At 45.6% G+C, this 27,989-nt stretch overlaps 2 protein-coding genes across 17 annotated transcripts in view; both read left to right on the top strand.

Annotated features, from left to right (window-relative positions):
* The window catches only part of NCKAP5 (NCK associated protein 5), a 946,904-nt gene extending 940,785 nt beyond the window's left edge, over window positions 1-6,119 (top strand). For all 15 annotated transcript variants that reach the window (XM_072757601.1, XM_072757595.1, XM_072757603.1 and 12 more), the window contains one exon: window positions 4,593-6,119. In XM_072757601.1, coding sequence (XP_072613702.1) covers window positions 4,593-4,874 — 282 coding nt within the window. In that variant the 3' untranslated portion in view covers window positions 4,875-6,119. The remainder of the gene's footprint in view (window positions 1-4,592) is intronic.
* A 1,413-nt stretch (window positions 6,120-7,532) lies between these two features.
* The window catches only part of LYPD1 (LY6/PLAUR domain containing 1), a 44,528-nt gene continuing 24,071 nt past the window's right edge, over window positions 7,533-27,989 (top strand). Inside the window, exons 1-2 of one of the 2 annotated variants that reach the window (XM_072757593.1) lie at window positions 7,533-7,906; window positions 9,133-9,303. In XM_072757593.1, coding sequence (XP_072613694.1) covers window positions 7,855-7,906; window positions 9,133-9,303 — 223 coding nt within the window. In that variant the 5' untranslated portion in view covers window positions 7,533-7,854. The remainder of the gene's footprint in view (window positions 7,907-9,132; window positions 9,304-27,989) is intronic. The other variant, XM_026015570.2, reaches the window with a different exon arrangement.

The raw sequence follows: 27,989 nt of genomic DNA, 5'->3' as shown, positions 1-27,989 counted from the left end.
CACTCATAACACCGTGGTTACACTAAAGGCAGGAAAAGATTTTAAGAATATGGCAAAGTTACATATTTTAAACATGAAAACGTATCTTCGCCTGCCCTGTTTAGCCCTATCTGGTCCCCAAGTGCAACAGAAAGCCCCACCGAAAAGTGAACTGTACAACTATTGCCACCTATAGGTGACAAATGTAGTATATTAATTTTATCAGAATTCTGATGAGGCACAGTATATGAAGGAAATGAGGATGTTCGAGGGAACCTACACAATCCTTGTCAAATCCTAATTTTTACAAGGCTTGTCATCATGACTGTCATTGCTGTCCTGTAACCCTTACTTCAGATGCTCCTCTTAAAGATTTAACAGTGGCTGCTCATTGCAAAGCTCTTTTCCCAGAGCCTTATCTCTGCAGGCAAACTTCCCCGGGGTCCAAATCCAGACTGCGCCATGTACCTTCAACAACTGCATGACCTTCAACAACTGACTTAACTTCCTCAAGCCTCCACTGGCTCCAAATGGACATACTAATGACACCCACCACACAGAATTGATGCGAGGATGAAAACAGATAATCCGTGCATCGTGCTTAGCAGAGTGTCTGCACGGAACAGGCTCTCAATTAAATGCTAACTGTTATTACCATGATTAGTTTGCAAAGCACCTTCGCATACAGTGGCTGCAAACTAATGTGCCCTGTTTTGTTACCACCTGACAGATACATCATTAGCACAGTACTGTGTGACCTCAAGCCCTCCTTGTATTTTAAGTGTAAATGTTATAGGACTTCAACATTTTTGCAGAATACCTGAGATCTGACCAGATAATGTTGAGGCCAGCTTGGTATGCTTCTAACTGGAGGCAGGGAAGTAAGCTGTTTTGGTGCTTTTATTCTTAATGGGCAGGACCCCTGGAGAAACCCAAGCAAACAGGTGAGGCTCCGCTGATGCCAGAGAGGGTTGACCCATCAAGTAAGTCTCCACTGAGAATCTACTGATGACTGAGCAAGAAGTGAGGCCTTTAGGGAGAAAGCTGGTAGGGGAAGGAGGATGAGGCAGTCAGGCAGGACATAGACGTATAAAACATAATTTCTACCTCAGATATTCAAACAACGCAAATACTGCGATTTGACTTATACAGTGGGGCTTGGGGCTGTTGTTTTGTTTTAAAGATTTTATTTATTTATTCATGAGAGACACAGAGGGGAGCAGAGCAGAGACACAGGCAGAGGGAGAAGCAGGCTCCATGCAGGGAGCCCGATGCGGGACTTGATCCCAGGACCTGGGTTCACATCCTGGGCAGAAGGCAGGAGCTAAATGGCCGAGCCACCCAGGCGTCCCTGTTGTTTTGTTTTGTTTTGTTTCTTAATATAAGCAAAGAAATTAAACATCAGAGGATCTGAAACATAAGCAAATATTGTTCTAGATTGATGACCTCCTCTTTAAAATCAAAAGCTCTGGACCCACGTTTCTGTGTGGGGGAGTAAGTTGCTCCTGCCTCTAGAACAGGCACATGCCCTTGAGCTGACCATAGTTCTCACCACTCTCCAACACTGAGGCCAAATGCCAGGTGGCCATATGGGTCCCTCTGGCACTAATGTTTTTCTTATAGTCAAGAACTATCTCTGTACCCACCTTTCATTAAAAACTGTGAAAATAAAAAGCAAGGCTGAGAAGAAGGCCATGTGATTTTTCTTATTGGGCCATTCCTTCCTTTTCATCACCTCCATAGGCCTCTGTTATAATCGACTGAAGAAACAAACCGACAAGCATGAAACATTGGGAAAACATGGTGCAAACTATTTATGTCTGACACAGTGGGTGTTTTCATGGTAAATAACTCCTTCCTCATTTCTACCTCAATACACTGAATTATCATCTATCTTCCCTCCCAGACTACAGGTTCTTCCCGACTAGGTGATTGTCAAATTTTAGCAGGTATCAGAATCACCTGGGAAGCTTGTTAAAAAACATTTGCTAGGCCTGAGCATTTCTGATGTAGTAAGTCTGGGTGGGGCTTGAGAATTTGCTTTCCTAACAAGCTTCCCCCAAATGCTGATGCTGCTGGCCTGGAGAACACTTTCAACAACACTGTCTAGAGTAAGAATCCTGCCTCGCTGTAATTTATTCTTTGTACCATTTATTGAGCACCTACTACTCTGGGTCTCAAGGTGTTTTATTTCTACTGCTTGCAACAATCGTGAAATAGAGGTATATCTTATGACCACCTTACACCTGAAGAAGGGAGCTCATAGGCACTCACCCAGCCAATAAAAGGGTAAAGCTATGATTCAAACTCAGGTGTGTTTGACTCCAGGGCCTCAACCCCCATCCCCAACACCTGACACACTTTTATTCTGCTGTATATCCTCAACACCAACACCTTCCGTCTGTGTCATGCTAGCTTCTCTAGTGAGTGTTTGTTGAATTAATTTGAGATCCATTTGTGACCAGACATAGGCAAGGGAAATGCTCATGGTTCTTGAATAAAGAAAATGGGAGAAGATATTCAGATAAGGAGAAAATTGCAATAAACATCCTTTATTTATCAACATTGGGTACACCAAAGCATTTCCTGCTCTCCATTTATTTTTTGTATTGTACCATATAAATCTTTATTTAAAACACCTAGGAGCACCTGGGTGGTACAGTCAGTTAAGTGACCCACTTGGTTTCAGTGCAGGTTGTGATCTCAGGGTGCTGAGTTCAAGCCCCAAGTTGGGTTCTGCACTCAGGGCAAGGTCTGCTTAAGATTCTCTTTCCTGGGGATCCCTGGGTGGCTCGGTGGTTTGTCGCCTGCCTTTGGCTCAGGGCGTGATCCTGGAGTCCCAGGATCTAGTCCCACATCGGGCTCCCTGCATGGAGCCTGCTTCTCCCTCTGCCTGTGTCTCTGCCTGTGTGTATGTGTGTGTCTCATGAAAAAATAAATAAAATCTTAAAAAAAAAGATTATCTTTCCCTGCCCCTTGTTCTGTCTCTCTCAAATAAATCTTTTTTAAGAAATGTCTAAAACTTGGCATTGCATGCATGAAAAGGGGCTTTTGCATGGTGTTATTCCTAATTATGGAGCCACTTTCCTGGAAGCACCTAGAAATCTGTTCTTGCCTCTGGTTTCAAGGCAGCCATCTGAGGTTGAAAATTAACTCTGTGAATAGTAATTCTCCTTGATATCAACAGTGTAATGACATAAGCACCACTTCAAGGACGATTTTCAACTATTCTTACAGAATTATGCCATTTCCGTAACGGAAAGAGAAACTGTCTCAGTCTGCTCTTGGGACGCCAAAGCCATCCACTGCCATCTCTTTTTCTTTTCCTTTCTATTAAATATTTAGCATATGAGAATCATAGGCTTGGGCTGTGTGTGTTGTTCCCTGGATCAAAACACAGTTTCTTCATTGTACCTTTGTGCATCCAGCGTAACAATGTACGGGGTGGGTTGGGGAACAGAAATGCATTTGTCAGAGCCCGGGGCAATAGTAATAGAGACGGTTTGGTAAATTATTTAAGTGGAATATTTGGGTGGCAAAATGAAAAAAAAAACAATAGGACATCTTGTCTTTTATTACATAAGATGGTTTAGTAGGAACAAGAGCATGGAAGGCAGCCAGCAGCTTGGAATTCAAATCCTGTTCTCTGTCACTTGCTGAGTGACCTTGGCCAAATAACTCTGTCACTCTGAGCCTTGATTTCTTCTTTAAAATGAGGATGTGTAACTTGCAAGTCCTCTGTGAAAATGCTCCCAAAGAATGTATATTCAGTGAATTTTACGTGGTGGATGCTTATTAAACGGGAGCTATCATTACCTCTAAGCCCCTGTCCCTACTTCTTCCCGGTGTTTGGATAGAATTTTTGCCCGAAAGAGAACAGAAGTTGGAAAATGCATTGGTTTACAGAGTTTACCTACAATAATTGAATAATTGAATATGACTGCAGTGTTTTATAAAGTCCTAGAGACATCCAGTAATTGGTATTACTGGAGCCTCCTGGAGGGGAGAGGTTACTAATGGGCAGAAGTGTTATTATGGTTTTTTAAGCCCTTGGGCTTTCTGGAATCTAGACCCACAGACCTGGAGATCGCTTTCAAATATCTTAAGACTTGTAAAGGGACAAAACAGAAAGATGACAATGCTTCTGACAAGTCTAAAGGGTATTGAAATTTCATGGCAATTTAAGGATTATATGCCTTCTTCTCCCTGTACAACCCCAACTACTGGCTGAAATTCAATCCTTATCTATATTTAGAAATAAGACAACTAGTAATACTTAGTAAGAAAAGAGAGGAGTTTGAAACTTTGATGAAGATATATAAGGCATTTTACCTGAACAAATTTCAAGTAGATCCATTTAAAATGAAATTAAGTGGCACTTTACTGGTTTGCAAATCGAGACCTATTTATCTCAGTAAAATGAATAAAGTCTTGATTTATCCCTAAAATTGGCTTTATTATTACCTTTAATTATACTAGACGATTGTTAAAGACTTGTAGGTTCTCTCTATCCCTTTAAACTGCACATTACGCAGACAATAATTGAATATTGGATAGAATAACTTGATTTTCCAAAGAAATATGTCTCTAATATTTTTGTCTTTTTATTGCAGAAATTGAAACAAGTTGAAGAAACAAAAGAAGATCCTGAGAATGGATTATCCAAAATTTCCCTGGAGTCATTCAATAAATATAACAGCAAAACTATGATTTTGCTAGAGAGAGAGAAGAACTCTCTGAACAAGGTCGAAGGACAAAAGGAAGAAAAAGAAAAAAATGAAGAGGCATCTTTGAGTAGTTCAGATAGGCCTGGGGTAGACAATTTGGAATCACTGAGTGATTCTTTATATGATAGCTTCTCTTCCTGTGCAAGTCAGGGTTCAAATGATGTATAAAGGACTTTTTTTTTTTTTCTTAGTGAGCTGAAAATGGAGCACTTAAGCAACAGAGGGACGGGGAGGAGGTGTGTGTGTGGGGGGGAATAGAGACAGCAACGAAGGATAAACCCTGGCAACACCAGAGACTCCATTGTCAGATTCACAAGAAACAACCCACTGGAGCTTCCTTCTCTGACAGGGCAATAAAGATAGGCTCCATTTGTTGTGTGTCACGAGGATGAACTGTAAACACACCCACAATACAGAAGTCTTAATTTTGCACTTTTTTGAATACTTGTACAGAAGTTGTAAATTTTTGGAAGAGAAATTATATTTGTAGCAAAAAGAAAAAAAAGACAGCAATAAATTGAATCCGTGCCATGCTCTTGAAATGACGTACTAAGTGTTAGAAGTTGATAATATATTTTTAAAAAATTCCAGCTAGGGGTGTTTGTTGACTTCCCTATCATAGTACTCAAATTGTTCGTGGGTACACTCTGTAAAGCTAAGACAGGGCCTGCCAAAAACCAGAGGGCTCATGGTCATTTTCTCAATGTGATACAAACTTTAATTCCAGTGCAATTTCGAAATTGTTGCCAGAGAGATTCAGGTTCTAGTAGTAAGTATAATTCTGCTTCCACTGAAAAATGTAACAGGTACTCAAAGTGTGACATTGACGGGAAGAGAAGTGGATCGGAAGTGACCTAATTCTATTTTCAAAAGCAGATTTTCCCTCCAAACATTTCCTTACATCCTCTTCTACTTAGTGCTTGCCTAGGATTCTGAACAGTATTTGTTGATTTTTATCTTCCTACTTTTTCTATTACAATGTGGGCAATCTAGAAATGAAAGCAAATTCCTATCTGTAATGTTCACTTTTTCAAAAATAAAATGAATGGTTGGTGCTACAAAAAAAATTCTTACTTTTTAAGATCTTTTTTTTCTACAAAGTCTGTTTATATGTGAGGATAAATTCTATTTTAAAGGTTATTTGTATTTTTTCTAGATGTGAACTATTTATAATTGCTTTTGTACAGGAGCTTGTAAACTAGGCCCAATAGAAATATTTTTAGGATCTATATGGTTACTTCAGTACACACTCGTTTGTTCAAAGAGCATTGTATAATCAGTGTTATTTGGTTAATTTGTGCAATTTGTTATATTGAATTTTGTTAAATGAAAATTATGTAAAGTCTCACTGTCTTTCAGACTTCTGAAAATTCTTTTGTTTCATTTCTGAATAAAAGTCCTATCACCGTCGCACCCTCTGAAATCCTAACAGAAGTTGTTCAAGAACCCTTTGGCCCAGTTCTTTGAATCTCACACGTGCTACAACAATCAATTCCAGGAAGGAATAAATAAACCGGCCCCTTTGCTCCAGAGATAGTAATTCAGCCAATTGTAAGATCAGAGTCTGCAGACAAGCGGGTAATGGTCAAAGCATTCAGTCTCCCCGAGGGGTTAACCAACTAAAAATGAAAGAAAGAGGGGGCCAAAGGGACAGAAGGAGCCTGAGGCAGATGGGGAAGGATCTCTGCAGAGGAATTACAAGAAAGTCATTTAAGCCCATTTCCAGACCCGCTCTGCAGGCAGGATAGGGAGATAAATAATCAGCGCCCCGGCCAGGGAGAGCTTCCTCCAGGGGGTGACCCGGGCGTGGGAGGGCGAAGGGGGGCAGAGCTCGGGAAGCTATTTGCACCGGGACTGGGGGAGGGGCGGCGGAGGGCGGGCGCCGAGCGGGGCGGGGGGCGGGGGCGCCGAGGCTCCCGCTCCACCTGCTGCCAGGCTCGGCAGGTGGGAAGGCGAACTTCGCACCTGCGCATCCCCGGAGGACTCAAGGTGGGTCGCTTGCCTGCGGGGAGGGGGCATGCGGAGGGGACCGGGGCAGCCTAAGCCGGAGTCCCGGGCTGGGAAGGCGCGCACCGGAGAGGACCCGGCGTTGGTACCAATAACGCGCGGGACTTCGATGACAGCAGGATGAAGATGCCCGGCCTTTGGGAGCAAAGGGATCGAGGAGAGCGATCCCCTTCTTCACCCCGATTTGCCTTCGGGGGGAACTCGAGACCCTTGTCCCCGGGGGCCGCCCTGTCCGAGGCCGGGCGACCGTCGCGGGGTCGCTGCGCCCTCTTGCCGCGCGCGCCGGCAGCTGGAGCAGGGCTGCCCGGGGGTGACGGCGCCCGTCGGGCAGGGGCCTCGGCACCCACCCCCCGCTGCGGCCAAGCCTGGACTGAACCCGGGGCCCCCCGGGGCCGGGGGAAAAGAGGCGCAGCTGCGCCGGCCACCCCGGGGCGCCGGCAGGTGTGCAAGTTTGCCAGGCGCACAGGAGCGCGCCCCTGCAGCCGGCGGCCCCGGCCCCGGCCCCGCTGCCCGCCCGCGCCGTCCCCGGCCGGTGGCAGCCCAGGGACCCCGGCAGCGGGGCGCGGCCGAGCGCGCAGCCTCCCGACCCCCGCGCGGACAGCGGTCTGCGCCCCCCGGCCCCGCCGCACCTGCTGCGCCCCCCCCCCCCCCCGCCTGCAGCCTCGGGCCCCGGACAACGACGCCCTCCGTCTCCCCGCGGCGTCCGGGTCCCGGGGACGTGCGGGGGCGGGAGACCAGGGCGCTAGGAGGGGGTGGGGACGCGAGGAGACGGTCCCAGCCTTCCGCGCCCGCCACCCCCGCCCCAACTCGCAGCCGTCACGTGGTGCCTGGAGTGGGAGGTGGGGAGGGGAGGCGAGACTTTTTTGGGTGCTCCGGCTCGCCAGTAGTTCCTCCAGTGTCAGCCGCCAACTCCGGGAGCGCCGGCGGGCAGAGAGCGCCCCGCAGCCGGGAGCCCGGGCGCGGGCGATGCTGGCGCCGCCGGCGGCACCTGCGGCTCCTCTTGGCGGCGGCGGTGGCCTCGGCGACGGGAGCGCGGGCCCCAGCAGCCTCGGCAGCCACAGCCGCTGCGGCCCGGGCAGCCTCCGCCGCGCTCGCCGCCTCTGATGCGCCCGCCCTCCTCCGGCTCCGCGGCTCCGGGAGGATGTGGGTCCTCGGCTTCGCAGCAACTTTTTGCGGATTGTTCTTGCTCCAAGGTAGGAGCACGCGGGGGCCGGGGCCGGGGCCCCGCCAGGCGCACGCACCCCGCCCGCCCTTCGCCGCGCGGGCACCCACCTCCCGGGCCGTGCTGCGCGGGGGCTGCCCGGCGGGGCGCCCCGAGGCGCTGGCAGGCGAAGTGTCCACGTCCCGCGCTGCAGGCGGAGCGGCGGGGAAGGCGCTGTGCGGGACCCGAGCTGCGGGGGCTCGGCTGCGTGGTCGGAGGCAGCGGGGCCGGGGCCGGGGGTCTGAGCGGGGTGCGGCCTCGCGGGGGCGGGGGGCGGTGAAGCCCCGACCCCCCGGGGGACCGGACGCCGCGGGCAGGTGAGCGGCGGGCTGCGCAGCGGGGGCCGGGGCCGGGGCCGGGGGTGCTGCGCCCAGGGCGCGCGACGGGCGTGCGGGCGCGAGGAGGCGCGGGCTCCGCGGAGGTCTGTCCGCCAGCGGGGGTAGTTCGGTCCAGACCCGAGCGGGGGGGCCGGGCTGGGGCGATGAGCGGGGCCGAACCGCTCACTCCTGCGTTACGCGAGCGGCTCTCGGACCCCGACCGCGGACCCCCGCCAAGCGGTTGCCCCGAGAGCCAGGACCAAATGGTTGTGGCGTCGCGGCTCGGGCTGCGCGCACTCGCCCTGGCCCGGGCTGGGCCCCCCCTGCCGCTGCGGGGACCGTCCCGCGAAGGGCCGGGGGCTCGAGGCGCAGCAGCTCCTGGCGGCCGCGCGGGCTCGGGGGCTCGGGGCTCGGGGCTCGGGGCGCTCGCGGAGGGTCCTCGGAGCCGCGGCACGGGGACGCTGGCGACGAGCCTCAGAACCGAGGAGGCGTCTGCGAACGCAGTCGTGAGTGGTGCCAAAATAGCAATTAAGTGATTTGTAACCAATTAACAATTAGGCAAATCCTTCGCTGTAGGTTGGGGCGGAAGCAAGTCTCTGGAGCCACTTCGCTCTCGCTTTGTGCTCCGGCCCTTTCAACTTGCGTGGGGGGGAAGCCGAGCCGGGTGTGGTGGGGGACGGCCCCCGGGGTGTCGGGGTGTGGGGGGGTGGGGCTGCTGCGGGACCCTGGGCGGCCGCGCCCCCCCCCACCCCCCAGTCGGCTGCAAGCGCCTCCGCCGCCGTAGTTGGAGGCCCCGGGGGTCGGGATCCGTGCGTGGCGGGCTGGGGCCCGGGAGGGTCGCCGATTCCCGAGGGGTCTCGGTGCGGGCTGCGTCTGAGCCCGACTGCGTCTGTCCCCGCAGGCTCCGCGCTGCAGATCCAGTGTTACCAGTGTGAAGAATTCCAGCTGAACAACGACTGCTCCTCCCCCGAGTTCATCGTGAATTGCACGGTGAACGTTCAAGACATGTGCCAGAAAGAAGTGATGGAGCAAAGCGCGGGTGAGACCCCGGTAGCGCCCTCCGGGGCCCGCGGTAGGACTTGGGGAGGGAGGGCGCCTCCTTACCGGGGAGGGGACTGACTTTGATTTAATGCACACACGCCGCTTATCGCAGATTCACTTTTACAGGGCTGGCAAAATGAAGAGTTTCGAGTTACTTTAATCTCATTAGAGTTAATTACCAGGGCTTCTCCCCAAGGGACTCGGGAGGGGAAGTGCATTTAAATTAGTGGCTCTCCTCTTTTTATTTACTCCCCTCACCTCCCTCTGCTAAAAAGCTGATCAGGAGACTGGAAAATATATGGATAACCAGCTCCGCTTGGGCTACTAGACAGTAGCCTGTGAGCAGTGTCAGCCTGAAATATGAAGCTAGTTGAAGTTCCCAGAGGTCAGAGCTTGAAAAATGTGTTTTGTCACAGAGCCATGCCATATTTCTTAGAAGAACACTATAGGATCTTTATTTAATTTTAGAGCTACTGCATCAAATTTCAGGCACAAATTGCCAAGATTGTTCAGAGGAATGTAGTTTCCAGCCCCACAAGCTTAGCTGATGAGAGGTGCTGGGCTTTATGCAGAGCGGAAGCGGGTCTTGTGAGGGGAAACCTCACTTACTCCCTCTGACCCCAGTCGTCTTACTGTCCACTTCCTGTAACTCCCCAGGCCCGCCTCCCCATAGTCTCACCAGAAATCAGTCCTCCCACAAGTACACCTTTGGGGAAATGGGTGGAACTCCAGCTTCCATTCCAAGGTCAAATCCATCAACAGAGACCTTGCCATTTTCAGGATAATAAACATATGGGAAATAGCATCTTGTGGTGAATGATGTGGACTGAGCCAAAATTCTGCTCCCCTTTAGCCTGCTGAACTGTAGGGGCCCACAGAGCTTTTGGTTGAAGGGATTAAATCTGGGAAGGGATTCTCTTAATCCACTAGCAAATGAATGCCAGGGCTCCAGTTTTAAAGGCAGCGCCTTGGAAAAATGCCCTGTTGCCAACCACAGGGATATTGGAGGATCAGATAGCTAGCTCATCACTGTGCAATGGTGTGGTGCACATGCACAGTTTTATTTTATTTTTTTATTTTTTTAAGATTTTTATTTATTTATTCATGAGAGGCACAGAGAGAAAGAGAGGCAGAGACACAGGCTGAGGGAGAAGCAGGCTCCATGCAGGGAGCTCGACATGGGACTTGATCCCCAGTCTCCAGGATCACACCTCAGGCTGCAGGCAGCGCCAAGCTGCTGCGCCACCAGGGCCACCCACATGCACAGTTTTAAAAGCTGGTCTTTATAGGTCATTAGGTATGGTTTCCTTCCACCCAAATCGCTCTTTGGGGAAGCCTGAAACATAACTGCTCTCAAGAATAACGTGTCCCAAGAAAAGGGCCGGGGAACTGTTGTTTTGTCATTTGTCCTGGGATTGGGGCTATCACAAAAGCAAAACAAAATTTAGTGACGATTTTGTAGCTAAGATTGATATCTATGATTTTGATAATGGTTTCTTTTCTCCTTGTGTTGCATTCCTGAGCATTTTACCTGAGCAAAACTCTGCCCTCCTAGTAGAGGAGCTGCTTTGATTTTAGTTGGAATCGCTCTGAATACTATAGTGTTTGTTTTTGTTTTTGTTTTTTTTTTCTTCCAAATATTTGCAGCTTTCTTCCAGGTGGTAGTTTAGAGCCAGAAAAAAAAAAATGGGGTGGGGAGGATAAACTGTGGACACATTAGGAACTTTCTTGGGATCCTCTAGGCCACTGCTTATCTGGGTATTGTGTTTTATAAGCTGGGATATGTTTGAGACAAGAGAGAAAGATACGAACCAAACTACAGCCAGAAGAGGTGTCCTTTTTCAGAGAGCTACTTCTTCCTAGAAGTGTATGTAAGATAAATATCACACATTCCATTTTCAAAGTGCTGTTTTTCCTCTTGCTCTATTCTCTGCTCCAAACAATGCTGTAAGAAAGGCAAAGCCAGCATCATAATGCCAATGTTATCTATGGGAACCCTTTAGCATAGTCTCTAAGTGCCAGGCCTGAAGTTGCTATTTGTTAGATTGAGGTGGGCTCCTTCTCTCCAAACTCAGTTCCCTCAGGCATGTGTCCTGGACCAGAGAGTGAAATAACAAAGCAACACCAATTGTGAAGTCTGAAAAACAAACAGTTGACGGACTCAATGGAAAAACCTGTTATAAGGGGAGGGACACAGATTTTAAGCCTGAATTCAGTAGAAGTCAGCCAAATGCATGTTCCTGCATCAAAAGAACAGTGTTTGGGGGTGTGATCCTTCTAAGGCACTTCCATTTTCATCACCAAGTAGTTGTCAGACCAATCAATTTAAGTGGCTCTCAACCCTTCTCGTGCTAGCAGGGAGGGAGAGCCAAACTCAGATTTGACTGTGAAGTGACCACAGGTAGTACAGTCATCACAGTCCGAAGAGCGTGTGTGCCCTACATAGCCCGTACTTTTCTGGGTGCTTCGCGTGGAGCATCTCAGGAAATCTGGTAGTCTTCTTTTGCAGCCTTTGTTTCCTTAGGCCCCGATGCACCAGCGTTTGCAGGGTTAGCTTTTCCACTCTGGGGAAAGAAAGTCACACCTGTTACATGATACCCTCCCTTAGGAACCAAAGTCAGAATTATTTTCATTGGACCAATAACCTCTTATTCTGAGAATCTTAGTGTATTAGAACCAAAAGGTCCCAGTGACACAGAATTAAGGGTGCACATCAGAATTGTCCTGGAAGTTTTGTTGAAATCCACATGCCTCCCCTCACCCTTGAAGAAGCCAGTTCACTAAGTCTGTGAAATACCCAGCTGTGGGTCTCCCCAAGTGACTCTGGGGTACCCTGAGTCTGGACCAACTTTTTTGTATTCTAGAGGAAGAAACGAGGGGCCAGAAAAGTTACAGATCTGGTCCATGTCCACTGGCCGACTGTTACCAAGAGGCCCCTGCTTTCCTGAACCAGCACCTTCTATAGTAAAACATGCCACTGAGGTTTGCCTGAAAGGATAATTGAGGCCGAGTGCTAAAGATTTAGATGGTCTTCATGTCCACCATATTCACCTGACAGGCTTAGTGAACTGGTTGACTGGACAGGCCACGAAATGGATCTTAAATGAAGATGAGAACCAACCAGTAGGATTTTTAAAGCCTAGTGCTCTGTGGACTGGCAGTTTTCTTAGGTCTAGGAAAAGCACGGTTTTTAACAGAATAAGAGATTGTAATGAACCAAGCACGTTTGACATTAAGCAGTGATAAGAGGCATTCTCTTTCCAAAAAAATACCAGTGATGCAATATACTCCGGCCTTTAGTTAGTCCTTTCTGGATTAAGCCTGCAAACTCAGCTCTTATGAATTTGGAGGCAGGTACATTTAATTTTCAATTGGGAAGTACGTTTAAAATTAACCTTTACCTATTCCCCAGAGTGACATTCCTATTAGGTGTGGAGATTTTTTTTCCACTGCTCTTTTTCCCCTTGGTCATTTCTAAAGTAATAAGGTACTGGACTGTGGGGGAAGGAAAGCTTTCTTTCATTGTCCTTACTAATTGATATTTAAATGTTTGCATTACAAATGACTTGTGCTCACAAGTTCTGCTCTTAATGAGTTAGCATCTACTTACCAGCACCCTTGATAATGACATTTCTTTTGCCCTGGCTTATCACTGCACTCTGAAAAATATTTCAAATATTGATTCTCGTTTCAGAATAGAAGCTCCCCCCATATGAATTTTTAAACCAGGATATAAAGCATGTGAATTTGCATTTGTTTGACAGTGCAATCTTGTAATTAGAGTTTTTCCTCTTGACTAGATACAGTGAAAGGGGCATAATTTAATTTTTATAGACTAGCCAATTTCTGCCCTAAGTAAAATATAGCTCTGTCAGTGAGCAAAATGTTACAGGTTCTCCTAAACCTTATTTAAAAGTTAAATGCAGTATATTGAGAGAAAGTTCATGGTCTGAATCAGTAACCTAATCGATCTCTTCACCCATCCTTTGCAACATGCATTAATCTATTTGTCTGTTTTGCAATACAAGAGTTACTGATTTATATGCCATGTTGCATCTACATTATGGTTGTATAAGTAATGGTTGTTTTCCTTTTGGATTAGTTAGTTGCCCATTCAGTTGGGCAGGGATGGTTCCATGCCTCAGATAGGTTAATTTTATGCCCTATTTTCTCACGACCTAAATAAGGGAAAGCAAATGCGGACCTGATGTCCCCAGAATAATCAGTCATCTACTGTTCGGTTATGGTTAGCTTCTCGTTTCTACTATCTTTTCTTGTGTCTATGCACTGCTTAATTTCCCCACAATTTAAAATAATAGGCTCTAGTTTGTCCTTGGAGTATACTCGAAAGGAAGAAGAGTCAGTTCTGTTAATTAGTATTATATCATAGTTCCTTTATACATGGATTCATTTATTTAAGGCACACGCAGGCATGTACGTGCACCCAGATGGCATGTCCATGTATGTGCTGTTTTTTTATGTTCTTACCTATATACGTTTGCATGTACATCTATATAATTAGTGTCAGAAAAAGAAAACCATTAAGTCCTATTCCTTTGCAGACATTCAGATCATTAATTAATCTACCTTATATTGTATTCACAAAGACATTTCTAACATTTTCTAGAACAATTTTGTTAAGAGCACCAATAATAATAATAATAATAATAATAATAATAATAATAGATAATCTTCCACTGTTCCCTGTCTGCCGCTGTCTATCTTCTCTTCTGTCATCTCCTGCATCCCACCTGCAGTCCTTACTTTCTCACTCTCAAATTCATTTTGGATCAGTTCCACACGCTGTGCTCTAAGAATGAAGTGAAGAACCCAAGTCAAAACCAAATCACCCTATTTTAATTTTGCTAAGGAGACTTGAACGGGTTGCAAAACTTAAAAAAAAAAAAAAAAGACTCAGATGCCAAGAAAGATATCCTCAAATGTTAACACAGTCCTGCTATAAAGGTTTCCATGTCAAACTTGATCAAGGTATGAATTAACACAGGAAAAGATTCTGTGCAGTGAAGTCAATAGCACTATGTCTCTTCCAGCAGAACACTAAAAAGAACACCTCTCTCTTCCGGGCAAGTCATTTTGCCAGTTGGTTTGTTCAGTTAGTCCTCAAGAAGCATCCATCCTTTTCAGGTGGCAGGCACAGGGGGCTGCTGAGGAAGTATTCGGAGAGTAAATACCAAGTGTCATTAGTCCCTTGGACTCTCCAGTAAGTGAAGCATTTGTTTATGTTAACTTCCCAGCTGAACAAGCAGCTAGCGCAGACCTCCCATCTCCATAGATGAAATGTTTGAAGATTGATCCAGCTCTCCCATAGCACTAATTCCTCCCACTACAATTTCACAAAAGCTTCCATCATTGATGGTTTTCCTAATGAGTTTAAACAGAGAGGCTTCAAAGCTGAGGTTTTTTCCCAAGTGAAAAATGGAACGGAGTATGAAAACAAAACATACCGTTTCCTTTGAACTTTGGAAGGAAATCTGCTTCCTTGATATATTCCTGAAACAAAAAGATCTGACTCTGCAGCCTGCTTCCTCCCTTTCTCCCTCTCTCTCTCCTTCCCTGCTTTCTTCTTCTTGCCTGCCTCTGCCCTGTCTCCTTCTCCCTCCTGAATCCCTCCTTTCCACCCTTAATCCTTCCCTTTCTTTTTACTTTCAAACCTCTAGAATGAATGAGGGCCCCTGGGTGGCTCAGTGGTTGAGCATCTGCCTTTGGCTCAGGTCATCATCCCAGGTCCTGGGACTGAGTCCCACATCAGGCTCCCTCTGCCTATGTTTCTGCCTCTCTGTGTGTCTCATGAATGAATAAATAAAATCTTTCAAAAAAAATTGGAATGATTGAATGACTTAAATTCTAACGCCCAAATCAGGAAAAGGTTTATTAGCACGCTCTGCAGAAGGATTCAATCCCCCAGCCCCTGTTTTTAGTACTTCAGTGGGAAGGGCACTTAGCCCCATTGGAAAAGACAATGCCCACGTACCTGGCTCCCTGTGCTTGGTAACTTTAAAGAGATTTTTTAATGTCCCACAGGCTGAGTTTCCTCCCCTGTAAGATGTAGAGACAGGCCACCAGTTTTCTTGTGCAACGTGAAACAGTGAGAAATGCTGTCAGCATAACCACCTTTTGGAATCAATCCTAAAAGGAGAAAGCTGCCGGAATGCTCCCCAGGAGTTGCTTCATCTGCTATCTGTACCTGCCTCTGAAGACGGCCCAGATATCTTAGCCTACGTTACTTTGCACACTATCTCGTTACTTTGCACACTATCTCCTCCGTTCTCAGACTGAGAGTCCTTGAATGTAACCTTGAATTCCTTACAACAGGACCCTCATAATTAGCTTAAAAGGTTCACAGTGAGATAATATCCTAACTTGAGAGTTGGTAAATCTGAGATGCAGAGAGGTTGAGCAATTTGCTAAAGACTACACAGACAGTGGGATTGAAATTCAGGTCCTTTCCCTTCCCTAGGATTTCTTCCATCATTAAAATGCCATTTTTTTGCATTCTTTAATAACAATTTTTGAGATATAATCTAGGTTCTACAAAACTCACCCTTTTGAAGTGTATAATTCAGTGGTCTTCAGTATATTCAGAGTTGTAAGTATAACCTACTTCCAGATATTTAATTCCAGAACATTTTCATCACCCCCCCCAAAACCCCTGTACCTGTTAGCAGTCACTAATCTGGGAACCACTAGTCTATTTTCTGTCTCTGTGGATTTGCCTATTCTGGACGTTTCACATAAATGAAACTATGGAATATGTGGCCTTTTGTGACTGGCTTTCTTTGGTTTAGGGTGATATATTTTTTTAATTCATCCATTTCACATCTCATTTGGAGATGTCTTTCCTCCTACATGTACAGGGGACTGATAGGAAGGCTCAGGTTTGGAAAGTGCCTAAATTCCTGGAGGGGATGAAACGGGGTGGGTGGGATGGGGCATGCTTGTGAACTTCACAGATGGATGAGCCGATTTACTGAGCCTTTGCCAAAAGCAAGTCATTCCAGTGAGCTGCAGGGCAAAGGAGTTCCCACTCATCAAGCATCCATGGGCCAAGCACTGGGCTTTCCATCCGCTGCCAACTTTAAAGAATTAATGTGCTTCTCCAGAAGAAGATCTTGAATTGGTAGGTGTCAACCACAAGAATCCTCAGGCATCTGCATGGGCTATTGCTTAATTCCTGACTGTCTTACTGGGATCCCAGCTGCCTGTCCCAACACCTGACCTCACTGATAGGCCAGGGCTCCCAGGGGCTGTGCACCGTGTTGGCCAGAAGAGATCTTAATTTATAATTGTACAGATGAGAAGAAAGGCGTCGTCTTTCCTGAAGCCTGAAACCTCCTGTGCAGTCCATTTCTCTTTCTTCCCTTGAGAAAGCTTGAGGGTAGAGCCGGTTGAGACTTATTGCAGGGAGGGATTTTGATTAAGGAGATGAGATTCTGGTGTGATTAGGTCATCCACAACCAATACTCAGGGAACATGTGCAAATCTTTTCTCTCTGACCAAATCACTGATCACAGCTTTTATGTAGGCAGAATTATGTACTCCTTTAAAAGTTAGAAGTCTCACTCTTTTTTTTTTCTCTGTTATTCCCTCCTTAACAACGAAGCTAGATTCTTGCTTACCTACAGTTTTCATTGTGGTAGGAGTGATAGTATTTTGGGGTGAAGACAGTTGCCGGTAGAAGAACAATATGTTTCCTCCCCTGGGCATTCTACAAAAGGCCTTGCCTATAATTTAGGAGCTTCAACCCAACCTGGGCTGAATCAGCCTGCATATAAAGAAAAGAATGATGGGATATGCCATCAATTCTTTCTATCGGTGCTAAACTTTGGGGTTTGGCTACATTGTAATTCAGGAGCTGTTTGCACAGGCCAGAGCTGCAGGGCATGTTCTCTTATTAATACTTTGCTTCCAATCTTCTGATTGCTTCCAACAGTACAAAGCAAAGCAGGAGATGAACTGAATTAAGTGCTTTAGATAAGGTGAAACCATAGAGAGCTTCTAATAAATTGCTTTTTTAAAGGAATGCATTTTAAATAGAAAAAAGCAGTGATGGTTCACGACGTTGATTTCGAGCTTTATGACTTTGCAAGCCATGAGAGGGATCCAGATGCAAAAGTGATGAAGTGTTGTATTATTTTAAGGAAGTTGTGATACTTGGTCCAGTGCATTTCATTTCTCACTGGACATGGACAATAGCTTTTTATGTTTTTCTATTTCTTGGACTTGTTGGCGGGAGCGGAGAAACGACTAGAGACAGTGCCAGAGGCGGGTGGCGCCAGGCGCGCGGCGCTGGGCCCGCTGTCGCCCGTGCGTGCTCTGCTCAGCATGCATGCGAATGTGCAGAGCAGTTTACAGTGCCCTCCGCTGAGGCTTCTTCAAAGAGCATCTGCGGAAGCAGGTGTATTAACTGACGCCGGGCCGTGGGTTTTATGCACTGTTTTATTGCTCATGCAAAATCTAGCAAACCACTTGGGTCTCCCGTTAACTTCAGAGAATCTGTTCAGAAATAACGAGAGGCTGGGCAGGTTGACTAGTTTTCCACCCAGTGAAGACATCCAAGCTGGGAGTGCAAAGAGATCTGGGCTTCAAAGCCAACTCAGACTCTTTGGAGGGTTTCCCGGCCTTCAGCGGGCAAGGCAGCAGGTGGGCGGAGCCGCACCTGGAGAGTGAAGCCTGAGCTAACTTTCTTTGAAAGGTCAAACAACTTTCTACGCAGCCTGCCACTTGCTGTTGGAAGCAAAAGAAGAGTAAGGCAAGGCAGATGCAGACGGTTTATGTAAGTGGGATAAGGTCTAGAGAGACTAAAGCAACCCCCTGTAGAAACAGGCTGGGTGTAGAAAGGCCAGCCAGGGCCCCTGCTTACCTGTGCCTGGGGAGAAGCATTTCAGACTTGACCTTCCTGGTGCAGGTGAAGGCTGGACTTGACAGCAGGTTGTTCTGACAATTTTATCTTTGTTCAGCATTCTCCAGCCAAGCAGTGTGCCTGGCGCCGGAACCGTTCAGTGTTTTAGAATATGTTGCCCTAATCCAACTAAACTACAGCTTTATGCACTAGAGCGCATTCATGGCTTTCATTTCTGGATACAGTGCTCATCCCTGTGGCTTACTTCCCCCACCTTCCTCCTCCTCCTGTCTGTCTCTGTCTCATATTCATTCATTCTCTCTCTCTCTCTGCCCCCCCTACACACTCACACACTTAGACTCACTCCCTGGTATGTAGACACCCAACAAATATTTGCTGCATGAGTGTACTTGAAGAAGTCAAGTTCCAAGCAAAACCAGATAGATTGATTGGCATTTAAAAAATATTAGACCAGAAATGAGGGAGCTTAAATCCCTAGCATAGGAAGAAAAATAGAGCAAAGGTAAGTTTAGTGTATTATTTGCTTCTCAGAAAAACTAGAATAAGCTGACTGATGCCTATTAGTCACAGTTGTCATTTAAGGAACGATCTGAAGTGTCACACACCTCAGTTTTTCTAGTTTATCAGCTCACTTTCAGGGCCAATCTAGCTGAGATCTGCATAGGAGTATTTTCTGAAAGCGCACGCGTGTGTGTGCATGCGCTCACACACACACACACACACACACACACACACCTCGCTCTACAGTGTCCAGCCAGGTGGTAGTCAAGCCAGCTGGGGACGGGTCACTGTCTAGCCAGTCCAGTCAGCCGGAGGTTTCTGTTACTTGGAACTCTGTGGCACTGCAGAGCTCTATCTTGGTGTGAACCTCCTAAGGGAGAAAGTACCCCCACCTCACGTCCCTGCACACAGACACATACTTGTACTCCCCCAGCAGACCTTTGCCCCCCACCCCCAGGTCTCTCTCACACAGGAGATGCAAGTTGGAAATACAAATGGAGATGCTCCACAAGAGAAGAGCCATCCAGACTTTTAAGCGCGGCCTGGGGAGGGGGGTTGTGGGGGTGGAGGGCATACTTCTAAACTAGTTAATTTGGGAAAGCTAAAGCATGAAGGGAAGCAGGGTCATGGGAAATAGCCCATGATTTTGCTCTCTGCCTCCCACTTATACTGTTTCACTGAGCTCTAAGAGCCAACTAATAGTATTCTTGCCCCATTATTGAATATCATTAATCTCGTTGTCCAGGACCCTAAGTACAATTCTCAAGCTCTGGCTGCACAACTCCTAGGCCTCAAGAAGCACTGTGCTTTCCCCCTTCTTAGTCTATGGGGCTGAGCTTCAGAAGAGAATAACCAGCTATTGCTGCCGATAGATTCCCATGTACTCTTGCCTACACTCCAGACCTCACCTACTGAATCCCTGTTTTTGGCCGCAAGTAACAAGCAGGGACTGAAGCCATCAAGGCAGTCCAGTCGTAGATGGACCTGGGGTGGTCCCTACAACTCTGTGATGCCATCAAAAACCAGCTTCTCTCCATTTGCCTTCTCACTTCCAAAGCATGTTGGCTTTCCAAGGCTTGTTGCCTCTTGGTCATAAGATGGCTGCTGTGTCCAAGCTAAAGGGAAAGTATAGGATCAGGAGTTTTTATCTTCAGTTTTTCCTTTGACTAAAAAAAATAAAGCTCTCCTAAAGGTCCCCAAGAGAATTCTGCTTATTTTCTGTTGGTCGGAACGTTGATTCATGGCCACGACTTGCTGTAAGAAAGATGGCAGTGGCTTTTGGGTGGCCAACTATATTGGCTGCCAAATCAGCTTTTGAGAAACCCATGCACGAAATTAGAAATTCGAGCACAATGCCTCTGGGAGGCCTGGGATAAAGAACAGGAATGATTCTCTCTCCTGAACATCACCTCCTCTTTTGCCTAAAGTGAACACCGAAATGCATTGTCAAAGGACCTTCATCCTAAATCACTGTCACATCTTGGAAAAGGAAAGGAATACATAACACTAGTGAGTGATGTCCTGAAGCTTAATTCAAGATGTCTGTGACGTTCCAGAATTTGGGTTCACTGAATGCTGAGATATAAGATTGTAACTCCATTCTAGAGCAAGGATATTTTCTACAGAAGAGAATGCCATGTTCTGGCAACAGGTACAAGGGTTTGGGTTAAAGACTTAGATGTTCTTGGCTTATCTCATCTGGAGCCATTATGCCACCAGTGACTCTCTTTTTCCTTCATTTGGGTGAATTTTTGTGCAAGAAAGTGATGATTCAGGTTTGAGCCCCTCTATGTTAATCTTACCCTTTCAGAACAATAAGCAGAAGGACTTCCAGGTTAAAAATGCAAGAGCACAGTTTCATAAATTATTGAAGGGCACTGTTAATACTGAGATAATAAGTCATAAATATCTATTTCCTCAATCCCCCATGGCAAACAGGGGCACAGAGACACCACCTGAGAAAAAAACAAGTGACTGTGCAGAAACCTTCCTGGCTCAGAAAGTTACAAATGAGCAGAGAAGTCCAAATCTAATGTGAAGCTAAAGTAAAACTAACAATTGGCATCATACATTATGAGTTGGTTGCTTGCTTGCTATAATTAAGTTGGCATCAGTGGTTAACAGCCTTGAAAATTAAACTCAACAAAAAAACTTTTGAAAAGGGTAATCAAAGGATTCTGAATAATGAAGTTAACACATCCCTGTTAGAAGGAAAAAGAATGTTCTTGCAGCATCTTGTTTCATGTCTGTTTTGTGGTGGGGGTCGTAGTGGTGGTGGTGATGGTTTCAACAGACACGTTGGTTTTTACCCTCAGGGTCACTGCCGCTCCTTCACATTACTGTCAATCTAAATGGTCCATTTAGATGGACATGGCGTCAGTATGGATGTGCAGTGTAGAACTTGGCACTCACCATGTTTTTATTTTTTTGGGGTGTTTTGTTGGCCTTTTGGAATGGATTGTTAGCATTCTTGTTTGGTTCCTGTGGCCATCTGTAGCTCAAGTGGAGGGGTATCTTTGGCTTTTAAAATATTCACATCCATGGCAAAGGGAAAGTACTTAAGAGCCAGAACACATAATTGTCCAGAAAAGAACTACCTTCTGGGTTTTCTCCTTTCTTTTTATGCCTGATAAACGGCGCCCATCATGGCCATAACGAGGCAAAAATATAGATAAGCCTCTTCTTCCTGAGATGTTCCCATTAGAATGCAGACACTGTCAAAATTCCTCACATGGTGTTCTTTAAGAGAAAAAAATATATACTTGGGAACAGATCGAAGATCTTTTTTCTCACAGTTTCTTTCAAAGCTCAGTGAAAATGCATATAGTTCATTCCAATTACCCGTTTCCAAGCATTTTTCTTTGAGGAGCTGTTCCTAGTTCTGCATAGAATATTTATTGTGATGTAATCATAACTCTGGTGCAGCAAGTGTTGGTTATTTTTCGAGTAGAGGAAGATTAGTCTCACTCCCAGACGGGCATTCATACAAGTAGCACTTTTCCATAGAAGTTGACTTTAAAACTGAATTGTACAACGTGGGGTGAAAGTAATGGACTATTAAAGGCCCTGTTTAGAAACTTCTATCTTTGTGCGAGCAAAGAGAGCAGATGCAAAGGAAACTGTTGGAAAAGATAAATGCACGATGGTCTGTAAAGAGGAGGGAACAATGCTTTATGCCTCTGTTGAATTGCTGTTGGGGCAGAGGCTAAAGTGAGAAAACTAGGAAAATAGGTTATTTTATAAATATATTTAGAGGGCACCTTGGTGGCTCTGTCGGTTAAATGTCTGCCTTCGGCTCAGGTCATGATCCTGGGGTCCCAGGATCCAGCCCACATTGGGCTCCCTGCTCAGCCGGGAGTCGTCTTCTCCCTCTCCCTCTGCCCCTCACTCATCCATGCTCTCTCTGTCTTCCTTACACACTCTCTCTCTAATAAATAAAGAAAATTTTTTTAAAAAATGAAAAATAAAAACCTATTTAGAACCAGTAGGTCATAAAAGAAGTGTAAGTCTCATATACTCTTTGGGATGCCCCAAATTCACTTGTATATCTGTGTGTGCTTGGAGGTGGACTGGTGTATGGTGCTCTAGATCCTCTTTTTGTGCCAGTAGGGCTCAATTCATCCAGCAAAAACAATGTTAAATGGTTATTGTTTATCATGTTCAAAGTCCAGAGGCTACTTGGGATAGAGATTGGTTGGAAAATGCTTCCCGACTCCAGAGAGTCATGGCCATAGAAATAAGTTCCAGGACACTGAGTAGACTGGGAAAGGTGGAACCTGGTGGCATCTAGAAAGTGCCTGATGGTTAACAGCCTCTCTTCTTACCCAGGCCTTGAGCAAGCTGAGAAATAAAACAAAGAACCAGGGCAGGTGAGGGCAAAACTATACCATAGTAACTGAGAAGGACAGAGTTGAAGGGAATTTCTTTGGGTTGAAGGTCAAATGGGCTTCCAAATGAGCTGGTCTAATCCAGTCTGTAAAGGCCAAAGAGGGGAAGATTCTCGTCCCAAGGAGCAGAGCAGAAAACCTATTTGCTCTAACCCATTCACTCCTAAGAAGGACGAGAAAGCAGATGAGCAATGTGTGTCTGCTTTATTCTTCCCAAATTTATGCACCAGATGTGTCACTCCCTTGAGGACGACGGAATAGAGGTCAAGAGAGGCCAGGAGTTACATTCAGTTCTTTTCCTAAGGAAAGAAACAGATTGCCAAAGATTCCCCTAGGAATCTTCCAGCCCACCCCCCTGAAAAATGGTCATTTCAGGATTCTCCAGAGTCTTTGAGGCAAGAGTGAAGTAGTTAAATAGCACAGATGTTTCGGGCTGCCTCTGTCACATATTGGCCATCAGCATGCGCAGTGGCCAGGTGTTTCGCTGAAGTGCGTGTTGGGGTAGTACATAGAAAAATGATACAGACTTGTCCCTCACTCATACTAATGTCTTTTATAAAAACTTTTTATTTCAAAATAATTTGAGACTTAACAGAAAAGCTGCAAAATGGTACAGACTTTCCTGTTTACCCTTCACCCACCTTCCCCTAATGTCAATAACTTGTATAACTGTAGTACAATGACCAAAAACTAGGAAACTAATATTGGTACAATACTCTTAAAAAAAAAAAAAAAAAGCAACCTCCTAACAAACAATGGTTCGTATTTATAGTTTACCGGTTTTTCCTTTTTCTGTTCCAGGATCCTATCTGGAATCACACATTGCATTTCATTGTCATGCCTCCTTTGTCTCTGCTCATCTCTGACAATTCCTCATTCTTTGTCTTTCGTGATGTTGACACTTCTGAGGAGGACTGGTCAGTTTTTTGCACCCTGTCCCTCAATTTGAGTTGGTCTGATGTGTTCTCATAGTCAGATGGTGGTTATAGGAATATTCAGAAGTGACGTGCTATTACTTTTCAGTGAATTATATCAAGAGGTATGTGTGATGTCAACTTGTCTTATTACGAGTGATGTTAACTTTGATCACTTAATTAAGATGGTGTCTGGTAGGCTTCTCCACAGTATAGTGACTGTTTTTCCCTTTGTAATGAATAGATTACTCGAAGAAAATTCTTTGAAACCATACATACACACATTTGTATGTATGTATACAAATTACATATACATGTATATATATATATATACGTACATCCTATTTCTCCTCAAAATTTGCTCAATAATTTCAGTACCTGTTGGTGTATCTCTACCTCAGCAATTATTGCTTAATTTCTAGTTCTCTCATTTCTTCTGCATTTATTACTTGGAATCCTTCTGTAAGGTAGAGCTGTCCCTTCTCCAAATATTTATTTCCTCATTTACTTATCTGTATCTGTATCCATCAGTTGATGGATAGTCCCTTCCTTCTATGGGTTCTAATACAGTACTGTTGTTCTTTATTTTATTGCTCAGATTGTTCTGGCTGTCCCTGGCGAGGCTGACCTCTGTCGTTTCAACATGCCCCGTCCTATTTTGGAACACTTGCCTCTATTTGGCATCACAAGATAAGACACTCCAAGCAAATCTTAGATTTTCCCTCCCTTGGCCCTGTGTATCACTTCTCCCTGGCAGTTGTGTTTTTTAAATTAAAAACAAAACACCTCACGTCAAGAAAGTTGATGTTTCTTAGGCATACATCGTGGGCTGGCACAGTCCTGGGTGCTTTGCAGGCATTGTCCTCTTAATCTTCACCCAATCTGTTGGATGGGTATACCTTTCTCCCTCTTCAAAAGTATGAACAGGCTTCAAGAAGGTTAGTGCATGATCTCAGTGATAATTCTAGTCTAAGTCTGTTGGACTCCAGGGTTTATGTTTTTTCAACTGTGTGAAGAATTATTCAGAAGCAAAATGAAAGATGGATATTATCTACTTCAGCTTGCTCTCCACCCAGTCTGTAAATGAGAAGATCAAGACTTTTTCAAGAGCCAGAACTTAATGGAGGAAATCAGTGATCTGATTTGTGATCTCCACCAAGGCTAGTATTTCTTTACATCTAACACTGTGAGTAATTCTTCTCAGGTGATTTCCATTGGTAAAATGACTAACAATTTTAGTTCATTACTGAAACTTCCTTTCCTTGTTTTATGATCAAATACAACTTCCCACTGCGGGGGGCCGGGGGGATAAATAAAATTTAAAAAATAAAAAAAAAAAACAAATACAATTTCCCATTGGGTTTGCCAGCAACTATGAGTTCCAGCTCATTTTTGAGCCTAAGAGATCATTTCAGATAGGTCAAGAAATAATGTGTCAAAAAACGACAACCCCAAAACCCTGAACAGAAGTCCCTCATACTACTGGATGCCTTCTTAATAAGTAGTGTTGCCACTTTAACTTCCAAATTGTCTCTTTGGCAATATAAATTCATTTGAAAATGGTGTTTGGATCCCTGGGTGGCTCAGCGGTTTAGCGCCTACCTTCGGCCCAGGGCGTGATCCTGGAGCCCCTGGATCGAGTCCTACATCAGGCTCCCTGCATGGAGCCTGCTTCTGCCTCTGCCTGTGTCTCTGCCTCTCTCTCTCTCTCTCTCTCTCTCTCTCTCTCTCTCTCATGAATAAATAAATTTTTTTAAAAATGGTGTTTGTGGAAAGAAACAAAATCGTTATTTTTTTTCTTTCCAACTATGATGTTTTAAAGAAGACTTAGAGAATCATTAAATTTCTGAAAGTACTTCTAGAAAAATATAATTAAGCTCAGAGGGGAAACAAGTTACCGCATCAGTATTTATATGGTGCTGTAAGAGGCACTGTTGCTTCTTCAAAGCAGAAAATAAAGGGAACAGTCGAGCCCCAGTAATACTCTGGATCTATCATAGTTAGACTCAGGACATCACACAAAATAAGACCTGCTAAAACTAACTAGGCTTCTTACACAGATGAGGTGGTTTCTGGTTATGTCACAGACACTGAGGAAAAAAACCCAGGAACTTGTGACATAGCAAGTCAGAGAGAGCTGACTCCTAGCGACAGTTGCACAAATAGACCACCTCAGGGGCAAGGTCTGCTCTGCTTTTCCTGCAGGGTTTTGGCTTTAAATATAACACAACCGTAAGACACCTAAATGTTAATTTTACTCAGTCAGCCTGCATCCTGCCATACTGGAAAGAGCATTATTGTAGTAGCTCTCACTCTGCCCTTTATTCCTCTTTTTTGCCTTCAAGCTGTGCCTGTCTTGTGTCAGGATGGAGCTCCTGCTGGCCGCTCCCACTGCAGGCCTTGTATGTGCTATGAAGAATGTACTTTCTACAGAGACCGTTCAATTTTTAAAAATTGAAAAATATGGATATAATAAGATTCTACAAATAGTCTAAAACCAGCAAAGATCTTTGGTAGAGTAGCCTTGGCACACTGGGAACCCAGAGACATCCTCTCTGACATTTTTCAAAAAGCTAACGTTCCAAAGGAGCAGCTCTCGTATAACTGGAAAGACTGGATGGGAAAATTAGGTTTCGTTATGCAAAGATGATTGGATTTTGAAAGACTAGAACAGAGGTGAGCAAATCTGGCCCAATACCTATGTTATGAACTCCATTGGAGGTGGAGCCTTTGAGAATACTGAGGGTTAGATGAGTCTGAGGGTAAGGCTTCCAATGGGATTGGCTTCCTTATGGGAGAGAGGGAGATACCAGAGTCCTCTGTACACAGGAAGGGCTCCCTTAGGACACAGTTGCCTATAAGCCAAGACAGTGGTCTTACCAGAAACTTAATTTGCCAGCACCTTGATCTTAGCCTTCTAGTCTCCAAAAGTGTAAGAAATTGTGTGGTATTCAAGTCATGCAGTCTGGGGTATTTTATTGTGACAGCCTCAGTGGACTAATCTGGCCTATTTCTATAATGGAAATTTTATAGAAACACAGCCACACTCATATGTCACGTATTATCTTTGGCAGCCTCCATGATAAAATATCCGAATCAAGTAGTTGCAGTGGAGACTATTTGCCCTCAAAGACCAAATTGTTTACTATCTAGCCTGTCACAGAAGTGTGCCAACTCCTGCCTACAAACTTACCACATAAACTGTAGGTTTTGAATGGAAAAAGCCACCCCAGTGGAATATGATAGGGCCAAAGGGAGGAAACCAGCCTACTGGGCAGTGCTCAACTCAGCACTGGCCTGATCGCCTCCATGGGTGTCTTTGGTCTTCTAAGCTGGTCCTTTCACACATGAGCTAATGGTTGATTGTGAATATTCCCACTATCAATAGTTGAAGTTTTTGGACAGGTACATGGGGGAACCTGTCCTCTAATGAGGCTGATAGGACAGATCAGTCTTGACAGGGAGGTAGAAACAGAGCAAATGTGGTCAAGGAGAAGTGTGGAAAGCAGTGAAGAGGAAACTGGCTCTTCTCTCCCTCTCCATGGCTGTGGATCATCAGGGGTGTCACAGCAGGAGCCAGGTTGTAATGCTGAATGAAATCTTTGCCTGTAGTGAAAGCCTTCTCCCTCGATAAACTGTATTGTGCATCCAGAGCCTACATGTGCCCTCTCCCTGCCCAACGTGGCATTTTGGAAGTTTAGACCACCTGTTGTCAGAATCCTCTACACACTGATGCCTGAGAACCACTGCTTGCACAGTTTTCACCCATGGAAGGTCTAGAAGTGTCCCCCTCCGGGCAGTGAGTGCATGTTAACAACAGGCCCCTTAATGAAGCGTGCAGGAAAGAACCTCGGTGGAATGTCTGGGCTGAAGGTGGGTAGCACCACACCAGCAATTCAGTACATTAAAAGATTTTTATACCCATGGACCACCCTCCAGGTCGGCCTAGAGGCTTCTGCGTCAGAATGCCAGCCTTGAAGCCATGTTGTAACTCTCAGGGATGGTGAATCCCAAAGCCCAGACCACTCCTGGGCTGATGTCAAGCCAAGTTGTTCTAGGTGCCTTTTATTTGGCCTGCTTGGTCTGTGGTGACCCAGCTGTGTTAGGGGCAGGCAGAAAGAGCTGCGCTCCAAGAAAAAACACCATCTTTCTTCTTCCCCTGGTGTAATCAATAATTCAACCCTTTAAAGCAAGCCCGATGCCTGATGGAGTGCCTGCTGCAAAGAAGACGACAGGGGCCATCCAGCATCCACACCAACTTCGAACACTTCTTTCTTGCTTGCTCTGTCCCTCCTGTCCTAGTTGTTCCTGGTCTGCCTTTGGTTTTTCTTCCTCTGAATTCAAAGTGAGCACGTTAGCTAGAATGCGGCCCATATGTAGGCCCAGAGGAATGGAGACGAAATGGGAAAAGCCAGTCATTTTAAATGTCGAAGCAAATCAGTGAGGACTAATGTCACTGTCCCCTCTGCACCTCATGGTGTGCATAAATTCAGTTAATTGGCTATTCCTGTGAATTCAGGGTATGCGAAAATGC

Source organism: Vulpes vulpes, chromosome 5 (assembly GCF_048418805.1).
Source record: "Vulpes vulpes isolate BD-2025 chromosome 5, VulVul3, whole genome shotgun sequence".
NCBI lineage: Eukaryota > Metazoa > Chordata > Mammalia > Carnivora > Canidae > Vulpes > Vulpes vulpes.
Note: the sequence above shows the minus strand (reverse complement) of the source record. Positions and strands in the feature narration are given on the sequence as shown.